This window comes from Sinocyclocheilus anshuiensis, unplaced genomic scaffold (genome assembly GCF_001515605.1).
Source record: "Sinocyclocheilus anshuiensis isolate Anshui unplaced genomic scaffold, SAMN03320099.WGS_v1.1 scaffold755, whole genome shotgun sequence".
NCBI lineage: Eukaryota > Metazoa > Chordata > Actinopteri > Cypriniformes > Cyprinidae > Sinocyclocheilus > Sinocyclocheilus anshuiensis.
The window spans coordinates 291,688-307,092 of record NW_015552587.1 but is presented as its reverse complement, the minus strand read 5'-3'; the positions used below and the strand labels follow the sequence as shown (position 1 = coordinate 307,092).

At 37.0% G+C, this 15,405-nt stretch overlaps 1 protein-coding gene across 1 annotated transcript in view; it reads right to left on the bottom strand.

Annotated features, from left to right (window-relative positions):
• Positions 1-6,494: 6,494 nt before the first annotated feature.
• Positions 6,495-15,405, bottom strand: part of LOC107665472 (PH and SEC7 domain-containing protein 1-like) — a 118,185-nt gene continuing 109,274 nt past the window's right edge. Inside the window, exons 13-16 of the mRNA XM_016456366.1 lie at positions 11,910-12,067; positions 11,559-11,703; positions 10,681-10,824; positions 6,495-6,910 (exon numbers count right to left, since the gene is read on the bottom strand). Coding sequence (XP_016311852.1) covers positions 6,710-6,910; positions 10,681-10,824; positions 11,559-11,703; positions 11,910-12,067 — 648 coding nt within the window. The 3' untranslated portion in view covers positions 6,495-6,709. The remainder of the gene's footprint in view (positions 6,911-10,680; positions 10,825-11,558; positions 11,704-11,909; positions 12,068-15,405) is intronic.

Genomic DNA, 15,405 nt, shown 5'->3' with positions numbered 1-15,405 from the left:
GCAGTGTCTCGTTCCCTACTCAGGGAACCATGGTTACACAAGTAACCTGAGACATTTTGTTGCTATCTTGTGACACTTTTAAATCTTTACTTCCATTGATGAGTACAGCTGAACTGATGTGTGTCAGGTTACAAAATAAATTGGGGGAAATCTGAGGCTATGCCAATATCTAAAACATGTTATGCCCATGTGTGACCCGATTTGGCTTTAAATGGGTTCCAACGGGGATGAAGTACCTATGAGTGAAACTGACTCGTGATGTTAAACTATGAGCCATCGCTGACAAAGATAAACAATAATGTAGATAAGTGCCTCTTTGTGGGGCAAAGTTAATACTGTTAAAATGAGCTGCAGTTCAAATATATAACTATGATGATACCTGTGAATATTCCAGACACTACTTTTAAAAGATGCAACAAAATCATCAAAGACTTTCTGTGGGCAGGAAAAAGACCCCGGATTAAAATGAGCAAACTCTGCTCCCCGAGGGATGGGGAGGCCTAGGATTACCGGACGTAAGGATGTATAATCTTTCTTTTGAAAAGGCCAAGTTGGCTAAACACTGGGGTGAGACGGACTCGGGATGGACTGGATTAAAACAGAACAGAAACTGGCATCACCATTTCATCCCATTGGTATTCTCTCACAATGCTCTAGAGAGGAATGGGACTCAAATCCAGTGACGATACATTCAAGATATGTATGGAGCAAAATTCATAAACTGTGCAGGACATCACATTATAGACAGTCATATGCATCACTGTGGAACAACCCGGGAATCTGTATAGGCAAAGCAGTGGGGTTTTGGAAACAACGGCAACTCAAAGGAGTGACCGTAGTTAATGTTTTGTACGAGAATGGAATTTTTATGTCATACTCTGAATTGCTAAAAAAATATAACACTGGGGAGGGAACTTATTATGCACTGTGTCAAGAACAAATTCATTGCAAATGAGAATCCTGCGTATGCTTATCGACAGCTGCCACGTGAAGCTCAGACTGCTTCTGTGTGTTACAAATCAATGCACAGCATAACTTCGGACACTTGTAACAATCTGAAAACCATATGGCAGAAGAATTTTTTTAAACTAATATTTGTGATAATGATTGGCTGGGGGTAAAAACATAAGGAAAGCTAGAGGAAAATTCATTACGTACATATTATTATACATTATAATGCCTTCTTGGAGATAAATCAGTGGTACCCAACATTTTGCATTACTGACACAATATTTTCCTAATCAATGCTGTACAGTTGCTTTGACACAATCTGTATTGTTAAAAGCGCTATATAAACAAAGGTGACTTGACATTGCAAAAAATGCATTTATTCTAAGATTGGTTGTATTAATGCTGCTGGGATGATTTTACATAATTGGAAATGTCCCAGAACACCAGACTGGATTAATGGGATGATTGAGGTGCATGCTGGGAACTCACAAACCCACATTTCAGCAATATTGCTCAATATGAAATTGTTCGTTCAGACAACTGTGTTTGACAAGTTGGGACGACATTTGCTTTAAATGGGTTTTTATGTACTTTCAGGTACAGTAATTCACAAATCCTAGTATTTGTGACACAAAATTTGTGACAGACTAGAAAAGGTTTTTTTTTTTTTTAAACTGTGCAACTGGGTGTTAAAAAACATTTATCATAAAGTTCATAACAAGAGTTATTTGTCTCCCATATCTTTCTACCTCCTCTCTTTCTTTATCTGTTCTCCTATTCCCTCTCTTCTTCTTCTACCCACTCACCCCTTCTCAGTCCCCAGTGTTGGGCAAGCTACTCAAAAAATGTAAACAGCTTAGGCAAAAAAAGATGTGTAAAAAAACATCAATCCATATACAATAGGTGCATGAAATAGCAACATTACACCTCCTGTGTCTTAACTTTTACATTCTCCACATCCTCAAACGCTTCCGAAGTAACCCGGCAGGCTTTGCTCCAAACATGATGCCAAACGGCTGAACTGTCAGCCATGCATTTCGGTGAGTATGCATGCGATGTTGTGTACAGCAACTTATATCATTCTCTTAATGTATATGTAGAGGATGTGCTGCTTTTTTGTTCTTTATTTCTCAGCCACATGGCCATGCAAGTTAGATTCCTGTTTTTCATCAAAATTTGTTCAGACCCGTACAGTAGCCTCTGTCGACGTGATTGTTTGCAACTCTACTTTGCCAAAACGCTAGTTGTCTCTGTCGACTACAGGAGTAAAGTGTAAACAGGAGGTGATGTTGGCTGACTTTCATGTATACAAATGTGACCTTCTCTGTCCAACCTGTGGTGTGTAATCAACCTCACGGCTTCCATTAGCAGCAATCAGGCTCTATTACATTCATTTCCAGTGGATGTGAAGGTACCGCAGATACAGATTTCTTCTGGTAACTAATCATGACTGTTCACGTGGTGTAAAAGTTGGCTCTCCAAAAGGTGCCACTGTCTTATCTGAAGGCAAAGGACATTTTTTTTAATGTTGTCCACAGAAATTATGGACTTACTCAATAATTTTTTTTTTTTTTGCAGAAAAGTAGCTTTAGAGATCATGCCTTTTGAGTTGAATATAATATAAACTGTGTTCTTACAGGTTTTTGAAGCAGGGATGTGCAAGACTGTTTGACTAAATGGTACTGTTGCGGCTTATCGACATTGGAAATACTAATATTATGTTTTACAATGGCTACATCTGAATTGCTGTCAAGTAAATGTTCCAATTTAAAAATAATAAATCACTTTGAAAAGAAAATCATTGATTTCATGTGATTTCTCCGTGTCACTGCATCTACTTACAAGATTATGATTGACAAGTACTCAACAACAGTTGCTGTGCCAGTGTCGTAATGATCAGAATAGCCTTTAAATAGCATTATATAGTTGCTAGTACGTCAAGCTTTTCATGCGAACATATAAACTTTCATATAAACAACACCTGCTAATTCAACATGCGTTGGCTTACTTTTGTTTGAGGAATTATGTTTATAATAAGCTGTTAACGTGTTTTATAATAAGCTTGAACGTATTGGTTCTGCACTGATTTAAATAAATATTCCTATAATGGCTAACACTGATTAAGGCAAGAACATCATATAGTACATGACCCATCTTTTAGGTGTTTGGCTGTTTTATTCATACATTAACCATTTCAGCGATGAGCGATGGGGGTTCAGAATGCTCGTTCTGATTGACTTTGAGCTGCTTTCTGAAGATGTGTGGATTAAAAATGAGTGCAGATGCAATGAACGATTAAATACAGTATTTTATTCACTGAAGCCAACATGGTGTCCCTGATCTTTGAGGGCAGGCGTAAGACACGCTCATGCCAGGAGATCACAACCAACACATCCAGTCTTCTGAACACAGGGCAACAGGCATATTGAACAACATTACAGATTTAAAGGAGTAGTACAGGATCACAGCTAAAAAAAGGTATTCACGATATCTGAGTTTGGACAGCAAACGGTCCAACTGATGGCTAAGGCGCATTAAAACCAGCTGCTCTCCTTCAGTACTCACACAATTGCATTTTGAGAGGAGATCATAAATTACAGGGTTCACCAAAGTAAACGCACAAAGATGACAAGGCTGGAGGAAAAACTGTATGTTTACAATCAAGTTCAGTTGAGTTGTGGCATACATCACGGTAAACATGAGCAGTCTGCACCCAGGAGATCCACAAACAAACGTCGAAAACAAAGTGAGTGTTCCAGTCAAAATATTAGCATGACGAAGAAATGCATTTCAAACCTCTTAACTGCTTGTAATTATGCAAGCCTCACTTTTGAATGATTTTTCATTAGAGCTGTTGTTGTTGTTTATTTTGAAACCCTAAAGTGCACTTGCATGCCCCTATCTTTTATGTATACACTTCTTCTGACTTTTTTTTTTTATCATAATTTTCTGCATCCTATGTAAAATAATAACAAATGCAATTACTATTCTAAAGTACTAAGTCTGTGTAGGACGTGCACACTGTTAAAGGGTTAGTGCCAGAGTTACATGTCACAGGAAACTATTTGGTCTGGAAAAGCGGCGAACATCAAACTTGAAACATAGTAGCACATAAAAGGAAGAGTCGATCTCTTCATATACTGATGACAGTTTTGTAGTATTCATTACTAAGCGTGTACTGTATATACTGCTGAAATGTAATGCAGCTTTTGTTCTAAAAGTAGCAACAAATAAATAAAAATAAACATCATCTAAGTGCTTCTGTGTTCAGAACAGGACAAGAGAAATAATAAGTCCTGCAATCTTACAGCGAGAGAAAAAAAACATGAAAAACAAGCTTGTAATGACAAAAAAAAATACAATGTAGATATGAACAAATTGTTTCTATTTGTCAAATTCTAACAAAATAAAGCGTCCTTAAAAATATTTCAAGTAAACAAAATGTCATAATAGACTGAAGGGACTCAAACTAATATCTGTAAATGTGAAAAGCTTTTCATATAGATTCCTTTGAAACCTTCAAAAGTTCAAATAAGTAAATAGATCCGGCTTTGTTTGGTGTGCAAAAACAATGTAGAACATTCATATAGTGTTCACGTCGTTTGTTTCTGTAATGAAAATGACATCTTAGATTCAAGGTTAGCAAGCATCACGAAAAAAGTAACTGGAATGCTCTCAATTCCTCTAGAAACCTCTGTATTCGAACAACCTAAACATGACGGCAAAAACACAGGAGTACAGACAAACTAACACGACTTTACACGAGTGAAAATGTACCTTCGGCTGTGTACCTTCAATAAAACCAACCACAGATTTGGTTACGCTTGAAAAACCTGTATAATGAAGTAACATATCACTACCCTTTATAAAGCTCTCTAAAAGAGTCAAAAGAACTAATAAAGTGCACTATAAATACTACTGTCATCTTTACAACAATAATGTTCTGAACTGAGAATTAAAAATTCAAATATAAGTTTATAAAATACACAAAAGGAGCATTACTGAAAAAGCAGAAGTATACTCTTTACTTCAACAAACACATAAAAAAATAAATGGCACAAACTGCGCAGCCGATGGCGTTAACGTGAACGTCATCTAATCTTGCAGTCTGAAATGCTGTAACTCAGCAAGTACCTCGAAATCATCATTAGAAAATAATCTATTTAGAGTTTCGGTCCATTGCTGCGACATGCTGGTACGATCCATTACCGCGCGCGTGAGAGTAGATATTACACTGAGAATTTTGTGGTTTGTTAGTACGTGGTTAGTACATCGAAAACTAAAGGTATCGTGATAAATCCTGCATCATATCCATGCACTGAAATCCTAAAGGATCCTAAAAATGACCCCTCTCTCTGCTGTCAGCTCAGATCCACCGTTTATTCATCTAGTAAAATAACAGTTAACGCTCTGAGTGAGACTATATCTACTGCCTAGCATATGTAAGTGGACGTTTCCACTTGAAGAAAATACTTCTCTTGAAGGAAAAGCAAATTAGGGGAACAGCACAATCAAGAGACGGTCATGTTCTCAGAACGAAATCAGCGGCACTTTATTTTACAGTCCTCTTAGTATAGTAACACACTCTTAAAAATAAAGGTCCCAAAAGGGTGTTTTTGCAGTAATGCCATAGAAGAACCATATTTGGAACCTTTCAGTGAACAGTTCCTAAAAGAACCATTTTGAAGAACATTTTTTAAATCTAAATAACCTTTTTTGACTATAAAGAACCTTTTCTGCATTTGAAAAGTTCCACGGATGTTCTTCATAGAACCATTGATGCCAATAAAGAACCTTTATTTTTAAGAGTGTAAAGGCTTGTGCACACCGGGACGATTATCGCTGACGTTTAACGCCTTGTGACTAAACAAAAGGCGCCAATGTGAGTGTGCACACTGACGCACAAAACGCAAGGCGTAAAAGCGTAATTTTTTTGGTTTGACGCGCTGCGTTAAAAACTGGCTGACCAATGAGATTGCCGCTTTTGTTCACGTGCTTGGAGCTGCTGAAGTTACAGTAAAACACGACTTGGTGGCGCTCAAGCACAAAACAGTCTTGCCGAGCACACATTGATACCTAACGACGAAGAGGATGTAAGTAGACGAAGAAGATGCATCGAGGCAAGATGAATGTAGAGCTGCTGGTCTCATTGGTGTCTGAACACAAAGGGCTTTATGACAAACACGACAGCGACTACAAAAATCTCGATAAGAGAGAGTTGTTATGGAGAGGAATTGCAGATCAAATAGGATTCGATGTGTCCTGGGGTATTTCTGTTTTTCATTAAGCGCCATCTAATGTCAAGGAGTGAATTTGCACGTTCACTCAGCTCATTGCCAGCGAAAATCTCTTGGGTATGAACAAGACGTGTCGAAAAACATCTAGAAAAACACTGGCGATAATCGTCCCGGTGTGCACGAGGCTTAACTGGGTAATAACAAGGCATCAACACTGAATCTAACCCTAAACCTAACCTTAACCTAAAATTACTCCGTTATTTCCGCAAACGTGCGTACTGTAAAATAAAGTGCAACCACATGATCTTTACACGCTAACGAATAAAAAAAGAAGACCACACTATTTGCTCCACAAGCACCGGCTGGTTAAGGGAGACCTAGGGATTTACAACTTCCAACCAACTGATCAATTTACATTTTACACAAATTATTTCTGAGAACTGTCGGCAGATAAATAAATTACATCAAAGTACAGTCACGCGTGATATACAGTGGCTCTCTGACAGGAAGCAGGAGACTGTCTATTTGATCTTGGGTGTTTCGGGCCGGTAGTCCTTCCGCTCGGACGTGTTGCGCTTGACTTTAGCGGTGGCCGGCTGGGACTCCTGGTTGAGAGATGGGCTGGACTGAGACTTCTTCAGCGCCGCGTCACCGTCCCGGGCCATCAAGAGCTCTCTCACACCCTCTTTCAGGAGCTTGACGTACATCTCGTAACGGCTCTCCTTCAGAGAAATTTCAGAAAATCCATTAGACTCCATTATAATGTCATGAGACAAGAGCGCTAACAATAGCTCTGCTCACAGCCCTCGCACTTACTATACCTTCAAAGCAGCATCTTCAGTCAAACGGCACCTTGTGAGTGGCTCATTTAAGGCAAAACGCGACAGGCAAAAACACTGGCCAATTGTGAGATTTTGGGCTATTTTATAAGATGGAAGGAATCATCCAAAATACACATTTAAGTGTTTAGCTTATTTGCATCTGTTGATTTGAATTATATATGTATCTTTAAAGGCTGAACTTCAGCAGCACTTACATACACCAAACCTCACAGTTTTATTCCCATCTATATTCTGTAGGTTTTTACAGAGGGGTTCGTTCACATACAGTACTGTATATCGTCTCTCCACTTTGTAAACACCTTTAACTCTAGTATGTCAACAAAACAAAATAAGGATTTTGAACTTGGTTGCATCCAGTTTCAGATTTCTGTTCTGGAAATGTATCCAAATGAGTGCATATTTTCTTTAATAATGCTTAATTTGCACATTTAAAAGTATAATTTTTTAGAAAACTTTGAATACAAAATTCTCTTAACCCTTTTTAACCCTATTGACCTGTGGTGTCTTGGCTTGATGTACACAAAGCACTCCTCAGGTGAAGTGCAGAAAACACTCAAATAAAGCTACTTGACTTGTTTTGACTCCACACACTAGTAAGCAAAAACGCACATTTTCAATTCTATGGGACTATTCTTTGTTCATAATTTTCAGTACTGAATAAAATCTATTTGTAATGCATTATAATTTTTCTTTGTGTCCACCATTTGGAATGAATTTTTTTACTGATCTTGTTGAGGGTCATTCTGAGATCGACTTATCTAGGAAGGATATTTATGATGCTGCCAAGGATTTGGCCAAAGTCTACTGTTTTGAACAGCCTTTGTGTCAGGTGTACACCCGTGACGCCTAAAGAAGTGAGCTACAGAGCTAATATCTGAATACTATAAAAATTTACTCACAAGAGTGCTAAATATAAGATGAAATAAATCTTATATTGTCACATTATGCTGATTATGGGATTGATTTCTCAAAGGTGGTCCTGACAGTTTAAAGGAGAGCTCTGAAAGTTCATCCAAAAGATTTTTTCAAATTTGCTGAAGATTTTGTCGCCCATAGATGAAGATCTAAGATGTAGATGAGTTTGTTTCTTTACCTGGAGAAAGCAATATTATGCATAGAAGACTCATATTTTTAGTTAAAAATCATCTTAATAGGTTTGTTTCTTACAAACACACAGCTTTTCTCTTCTCAAAACATTAACTGATGGACTGAAGTGGTGTGGATTATTGTGATGTTTTTATCAGCTGTTTGGACTCTCATTCTGACGGCACCTATTCACTGCAGAGCATCCACTGCTGAGACACTCATGCAATGATACATTTATCTAAATCTGATGAAGAAACAAACTCATCTACATCTTGGATGAGCTGAGGGTGAGTCAGTTTTTAGCAAATTGCTTTAAAGATCCACATACAGGAGGCTCTAAAACACACTACCTGGAATATTGATCATGTTTGTCAGGCCAAAGGCCTTTAAAAGCTTTTTTTTATCCACAAAGGTGTTGTTTTATTAACTGTAGCTGAAAGTGCATCAGAGTGGATGTGTGTTATGTAGATGTGTGATCGCTACAGTTTATTAGGAAGGGTTAATACACTGCAATATCAGTGAGTTTATCAGAATTACACATTATAATGGTGCTGTCCAATAGAACTAAACTAAGATCACTTTAACCCAGTGGTTCCCAACCCTGGTCCTGGAGGCACCCCAACACTGCACGTTTTGCATGTCTCCTTAAACACACCTGATCAGGTCATCAGCTCACTAGTAGACTCCAAGACCTGAAATTGGTGTGTCAGAGAAAGGAAAAATGCAAAATGTTGGGGTGCCTCCAGGACCAGGGTTGGGAACCACTGCTTTAACCAGTTACTTAATTTCACTGGATTAACCATAATAGAGTAAATAACATACAACATTTTAATGTGAAAGTGTATTCGTTAGTTTAACCCATTAGATAAACCCATTAGTTAAACCCATTTGCCATACATTTTTGTTAGATAATTTTTTATAAAAAATTGTGTAAAAACTGAGAAAATGGATTTGAAAGATATTTTTTTTTATTGTTTTTTTTTAGATTATTTAAAGTTTAAGTACAAAATAAAATGCATTGTTTTTTTTAATATGCATGTTGTCAGTGCAATAATCAAACCACTATTATTAATTAAATTAGGGCTGCCCTCGACTAAGGATTTTTCTGGTCGACTAGCAGTCGTTCATTTGAAGCATTAGTCGACTAATCGCACGTTTATCAATAAACCATTTAAATCATTATAATGAGCCTTTAATTTTCTGGTCGACTAGTAGTCGTTCATTTTAAGCATTAGTCGACTAATCGCACGTTTATTAATAAACCATTTAAATCATTATAATGAGCCTTTAATTGCATACATAGCCTAATAAGCGCTCAAGTACATGCATAAAGCTTGCCACAGCGCACCGGCATAAGTAATGATTATGAACGTTTCGGGAAAAACAGTAAGGAGACTGCAATAATATTTTAATAATTTGATAAACTAGTGCTTTTTTTTTTCGTATTAAGAGATGAAGTCGGCGACACTGACTCCGCAGTAGGCTAGTGGATGCGCCTGTATTCATGTTTCACACGGATTACATACTCTGAGAATTTGTTTTCCATTTGAATTGGTTAATTTCACTCTCTATAGATATATTTTTAATGTCTGTAAGGCAAAGATATACACAGAGTTTCGCGTTCAAGTTCACAGAGACCGAGACGGCAGAAAGCGCATCATGTTTGCTTTCATTATTTTACAAAAGCGTGGTATTGTGAGTGCACACAAATAAACGTCTTTACAGTCTTTACAGATTCAAAAGATGTATTACTCTTATCTGTATGACCAAAAATGAGGGATTATTTTAAGAGCAAGTGAGCGCACTGTTCAGCTTCCGCACAGACACTTGAACAACGCACATTTCTCTAGGTTAACATTAGATTGAGCGGCCATGTAAAGTTGCTAATACTTACATATTTCAGATGATAAGCCATATTTGATAGGTCGATGAATGATAGGCGAGCGTTTGGATGTCCTGCCCATCGATGTACTGTATTACCATAGACTAGCCGTTAACGATCTCTCCGTCACGGACTGCGTGACTTCGCCAGTGGATTTTTTTTTCTGCGACTAAGCGACTAATACAATTTTGGTCGACCAAGCCTCTTCTGGTCGACTAACGATTAGTCGACTATTAGGGGGCAGCCCTAAATTAGATACACTACTGAAAAAGTACTGGGACACCACTTGTACTCGTTTGTATTTGTGGAGAGCACCAAAAGTTCCTATATTACATATTAGATATGCATTAAGCCTGCTTATGTCTGAATTCATTAAAGATAAGAACAAGCATTTACAAAGCATCATTTAATGTTGAAACAAAAGTATGTGTGATAAGAGTGCTGTTTTATTCCCTTCCTCTGACCTTAACCATCAATCAAAGCCAGAAAATAAAACGGCTTTTTTTCAATTGCATTTCCATCAATTCTAGGCAAGTTCATCCCTGACAGTCTAGATGAGGAACGTCAAAGACAATGAACACGGCTCCCTGTGTGTCGAGGGGGAAAAATACGGCCAAGGTAAACCTGAGCAAACGATCTGCTTAATTGTGTCTCTTGCATCATAAAAGGCAATGCCGTCTACCTCAAATTCCAGGTAGTGCTCCTTCAAGCGGTACTCATCGATCTCTTTGGCTTTGACCTTCTTATCTGGCGGGTAGGATCTGTGCTCGGCTAATTCTGTAGAGACGTGCTTCAGCTTGGCCTCGTGGGACTTGAGCTGCTCTTCCTGTAACACAACAGACACATCAAATGACCAGCAGTCATCAAAGGCTTCAGATAGGGCTGGGCGACTTCGAAATCGAGGAATAGAAATATTACCAAACGTTAGAATTAGACACTTTGACAATATGCCAATGATAACAGTAAAGAGAAAAAAACGATCTAAACAGATGTCGGCGCACGTGATTAACTGCTCTGTGTGAAGTGCTCTTATCGCTAGGCACCGTTCACACAGAATGCACTTTTGTGTTGAAAGATGCGACGCGGCAGTGGAATAGGAAAAACATGCAAGAAGATGGGAGTGAACTTTAACTTGCGCGCTGCGTTTTTAAAATGCTGTTTCATGCATGAGACGCTGAAAGAATTTTTAAAGCATTTTCCTCTGTATTATTTCTGAATATATAATATGTATAAGACAAGTTTGTACAAGATGTAGCTGTAGTTCATGCATCTTTTCTGCATAGATATTTAACAAGTGATTTGTTTAACATTTACATCATGTTGACAACTTCATGTGTGCTGCACTTGGAATAGAGTTTTCTTACCTAGAGGGTTAATAAAGAACTTGATTCAATCATGTTGTAGTTACATTTTCAAGCTGACTAGTTAAAAAATCGAGAAAAAAAAATCGAGATTCGGTTGAATGTTCTGAAAAAAAAATCGAGATTTACATTTTTTGCCATATCGCCCAGTCCTAGCTTCAGATGGACAACAGCATTTGACTTGACTCCTCAGACCCACCTGAGACATGCGGGTGGTGGTCGCCGGCAGCAGCGGACGGCTGAATTTCTTCTGCGAGCCGATAGCAGCGGGGAAAGATGGGGCGGAAAACATGGCCGCCACCGAGTTGATTATTCTAATCCAGGACTCCATTTCCTCGGGGGTCCTACAAAGAAGAGACGGCACATGTTCATATGAAGAAGTCCACGCTACAGTCGCGCAAACTCACAGGATGAGAGCAGTCAGCCTTACGAAGAAATAAAAGGTCTGTGGGCAGACCAATGGACGAGATAAACAAGCTTTAATTGAGCTTGAACTGAAGCATGAAATTAGATTTGGAGTTCAGGGAAGGTCTTGACAGCTGTCTCTTACTGGGCCTGGAAGAGGAACACTCTCCAGTCAGCAGTCTTGAGTTTGAGAACATTGGGCTTCTTCTCGTAGTCCATCGCCTTGATGGCGAGAGCATGATGCACGCTGACGGCGTTCTTCAGGTCATCCTCTGACAGGGCCTTCTCCGGCTTATACTCATCCTGCAGGAGCAAGCACACACAGGACAAATGATGAACACGGACAGGGATGGGAATCCAAGGAGTTTAACAAATCTGGTTCGGATTCTTGTGTGCTAAAGATTCTTTTACATCATCTACTAACTCAATCTGAGCAGCTGAGTCCTTAGCCATCTTCAAGAAATGGCTAAAAACATATCTCTTCCATTTTCATTTGACGCTCTAAAACTCTAGCACTGTCAATTCTAATTCTATTTTATCTATTTGTTTTCTTTTTTTATTTAACCCTCTAAAACCTTAAAAAAGAGCCTCTAACACAAGCATTCTCTATTCTTTTTCTATTCTTTTGATTTGTTTTATTTTTATTGAAAGAAAAAAAGACACTCTAACACTAGCGTTTCCTATTCTATCTACTTGTTTTCTTTTTATTTATTATAAAAAAATCCTTGTGTACTGCGTTAGACCAACCAAGACTTGTGTCACGGTGCTACGGTGACGAGTCGAGGAACGCAGAGACGAAGGTGAGTCACAAATAACAGTCTTTAATAACCCAAACACGGGAACACAGGGCAGGCAAGAACACACGCATAGACCATAGTATAGATGAAATGACGTTACACCGGACAAAGGAAACCAGGAACAGACAAGACTAACCGAGGGTAATTGACGAGACACACCTGAACCAAATGAACACAATCAATCAAGGGAGAAACTGGGTCAAGGGGAGCACATGGGGAGAAAAACACACAGACAGTCCAGAGGCGTGACAACTTGTCACAGCACTAATGCTGGGTACACACCACAAGATAATCGGGCTGATTTTGGGCCGATTTCTCCCCTTCCAACAATCCTAGGTAATGTCCCGATTATCTTGGTGGTTCTAAAGATTATCTTATCAGATTTTCCTGTGGTGTGAGGTGTGTTAAGAGTGACTGAATCTGCTCAGAAGAACGTCGGAGGCGCCCCGATCGCGAATTGTAAATATTCAACATGTTGAATATTTACGATCAGAAATCCTGATGTGTCGGGGGGAACCCCGAATACACCACACTCTATAGGAGCAAAACGGTTAAATCTAGGATTTTTTTCCCTCATGTTGGTGATCTCTCACATTTTGAAGATCTTATAAGATTTTAAAAATCTTTTAGTGTGTACCCAGCATTACATATGATTGCTTTTTTTGTTGGTTTTGATTGCTTCTATTGTCCTCATTTGTAAGTCAACTGACATATAACTAAATGCAAATGTAATCTCAAAACTTAATGCCTTTTGCAGAGTCAACACAATAGAAAGTTGTGATGTTTATTATTGATTTTTGTATCATCAGTGAGATCATTGCATTATTGCATCATTGCATTGAATCAGAATCACATATTGTTTCTAAGTGATGTGTGGATGCCAAACACCACCAAGCTGAGTCTGTTAATTGTGTATTTGAGTGAACAAGCAATATAACCTGACAGTAGTGGTGCTTCTTTAAGCTCTCAGAGAGACCCACCCTGATCAAACATATGAAACAGTGCATGCTCTACCACTGAACAGGAACTCGAAATTTTGGAGGCTCATATTTTCAATACACATTTATTGTGGCTAAAAGAATTTACGATAACAATATTATTGTGATATCTGTAGGTATTTTGAAAAATAAATAAACAGATAATGCTATCAGTCAATTTAATCTTCAAATGTTGTGTTTTCTCTTTTTCCACCAATGAATCACACTCACAACATGGATATAGGCTGGTGGAAAAAGAAAAAGAAATGTGCTTAACTGTATAAAATGTTTTCTTGTAGTGATATTCAAATCTTACATATATTAAAAAAAAACTGTACTTGTAGATTATATATATATATATATATATATATGAGTGTGATTCATTGGTTTAAAACATGAATTAAAACAATAAAAGGCCACTTAAGTGTACTTTGAAAGTATAATTTCATGACTGTTTCTTAAAGCACTTAAAAAACACATTTTAAAAAAATTCTACATTTACATTTAGTCATTTAGCAGACGCTTTTATCCAAAGCGACTTACAAATGACAACAATAAAAGCAGTCAAAACTAACAAAAGAGCAACAATATATAAGTGCAAATGACAAGTTTCGGTTAGCCTAATGCAGTACACGTAGCAAGGTGTATATATATATATATATATATATATATATATATATATATATTATACACACATATACACATACACAAAGAAAAACAAGTAGATAGAATAGAAAAAATAGAACATCACATGTCACATCTCACTTAGGATGTGAATTCTAAAATTCATATTTTACTTTAAAGTGCATTTTAAAGTGATTTCTTTAGAAAGCATTGGCATATTTTGACTAGTGATCCTGTGCAGTTCTTTTTGCTAATCCTCCTCATTTTTCGCACTAAAAAATGTTAAGAGATTTTTTTTTGGTTAAATCCGAAACTTTGAATGAAGCATGAATGAAGAACTAGTTATGAAATGCTTTCTGTGAATTATTTTGATAAATTTTTGTGCTTATGTTTTATATAGATTTTGTGAGTAGAGTTATCATGGACATTTGTATATGTGATATATACACTACCAGTTAAAAGTTTTTGAACAGTAAGATTTTTAATGTTTTTAAAGAATTCTCTTCTGATTGCCAAGCCTACATTTATTCGATCCAAAATACAGCAAAAGCAGTAATATTGTGAAATATATTTGCTTTTTAAAATAACTGCTTTCTATTTGAATATCTGTTAAAATGTAATTTATTTCTGTGATCAAAGCTACATTTTCAGCATCATTGCTCCTGTCTTCAGTGTCACATGATCCTTCAGAAATCATTCTAATATGCTGAATAATAAACATTTTATATTATTAACAATATTTAAAACAGTTGAGTACATGTTTTCAGGATTCTTTGATTAATAGAAAGATCAGCATTTATCTGAAAGAAAAAGTTTTTGTAACACACTATACTTTTGTAACATTAAACACTATAAAACCTTGGAGTCAGTATAATTCTTTTTTTGGGGAGGAAATTATAGAAATTAATAATAAATTCATTTGTCAATTAAGCTTTAAATCGATCAAAAGTGATGATAAAGACATTTATAATGTTACAAAAGATTTATATTTCAGATAAATGCTGTTCTTCTGAACTTTCTATTCATCAAAGAAACGTGAAAAAATTCTACTCAGCTGTTTTCAACATATTAATAACAATAAATGTTTTTTGAGCAGCAAATCAGAATATTAGAATGATTTCTGACTCATTCATGTGACTGGAGTAATGATGCTGAAAATTCAGCCTTGAAATCACAGAAATAAATTACATTTTAAAATATATTCTAATAAAAAACAGTATTAGTGTATTTACAAAATTATATA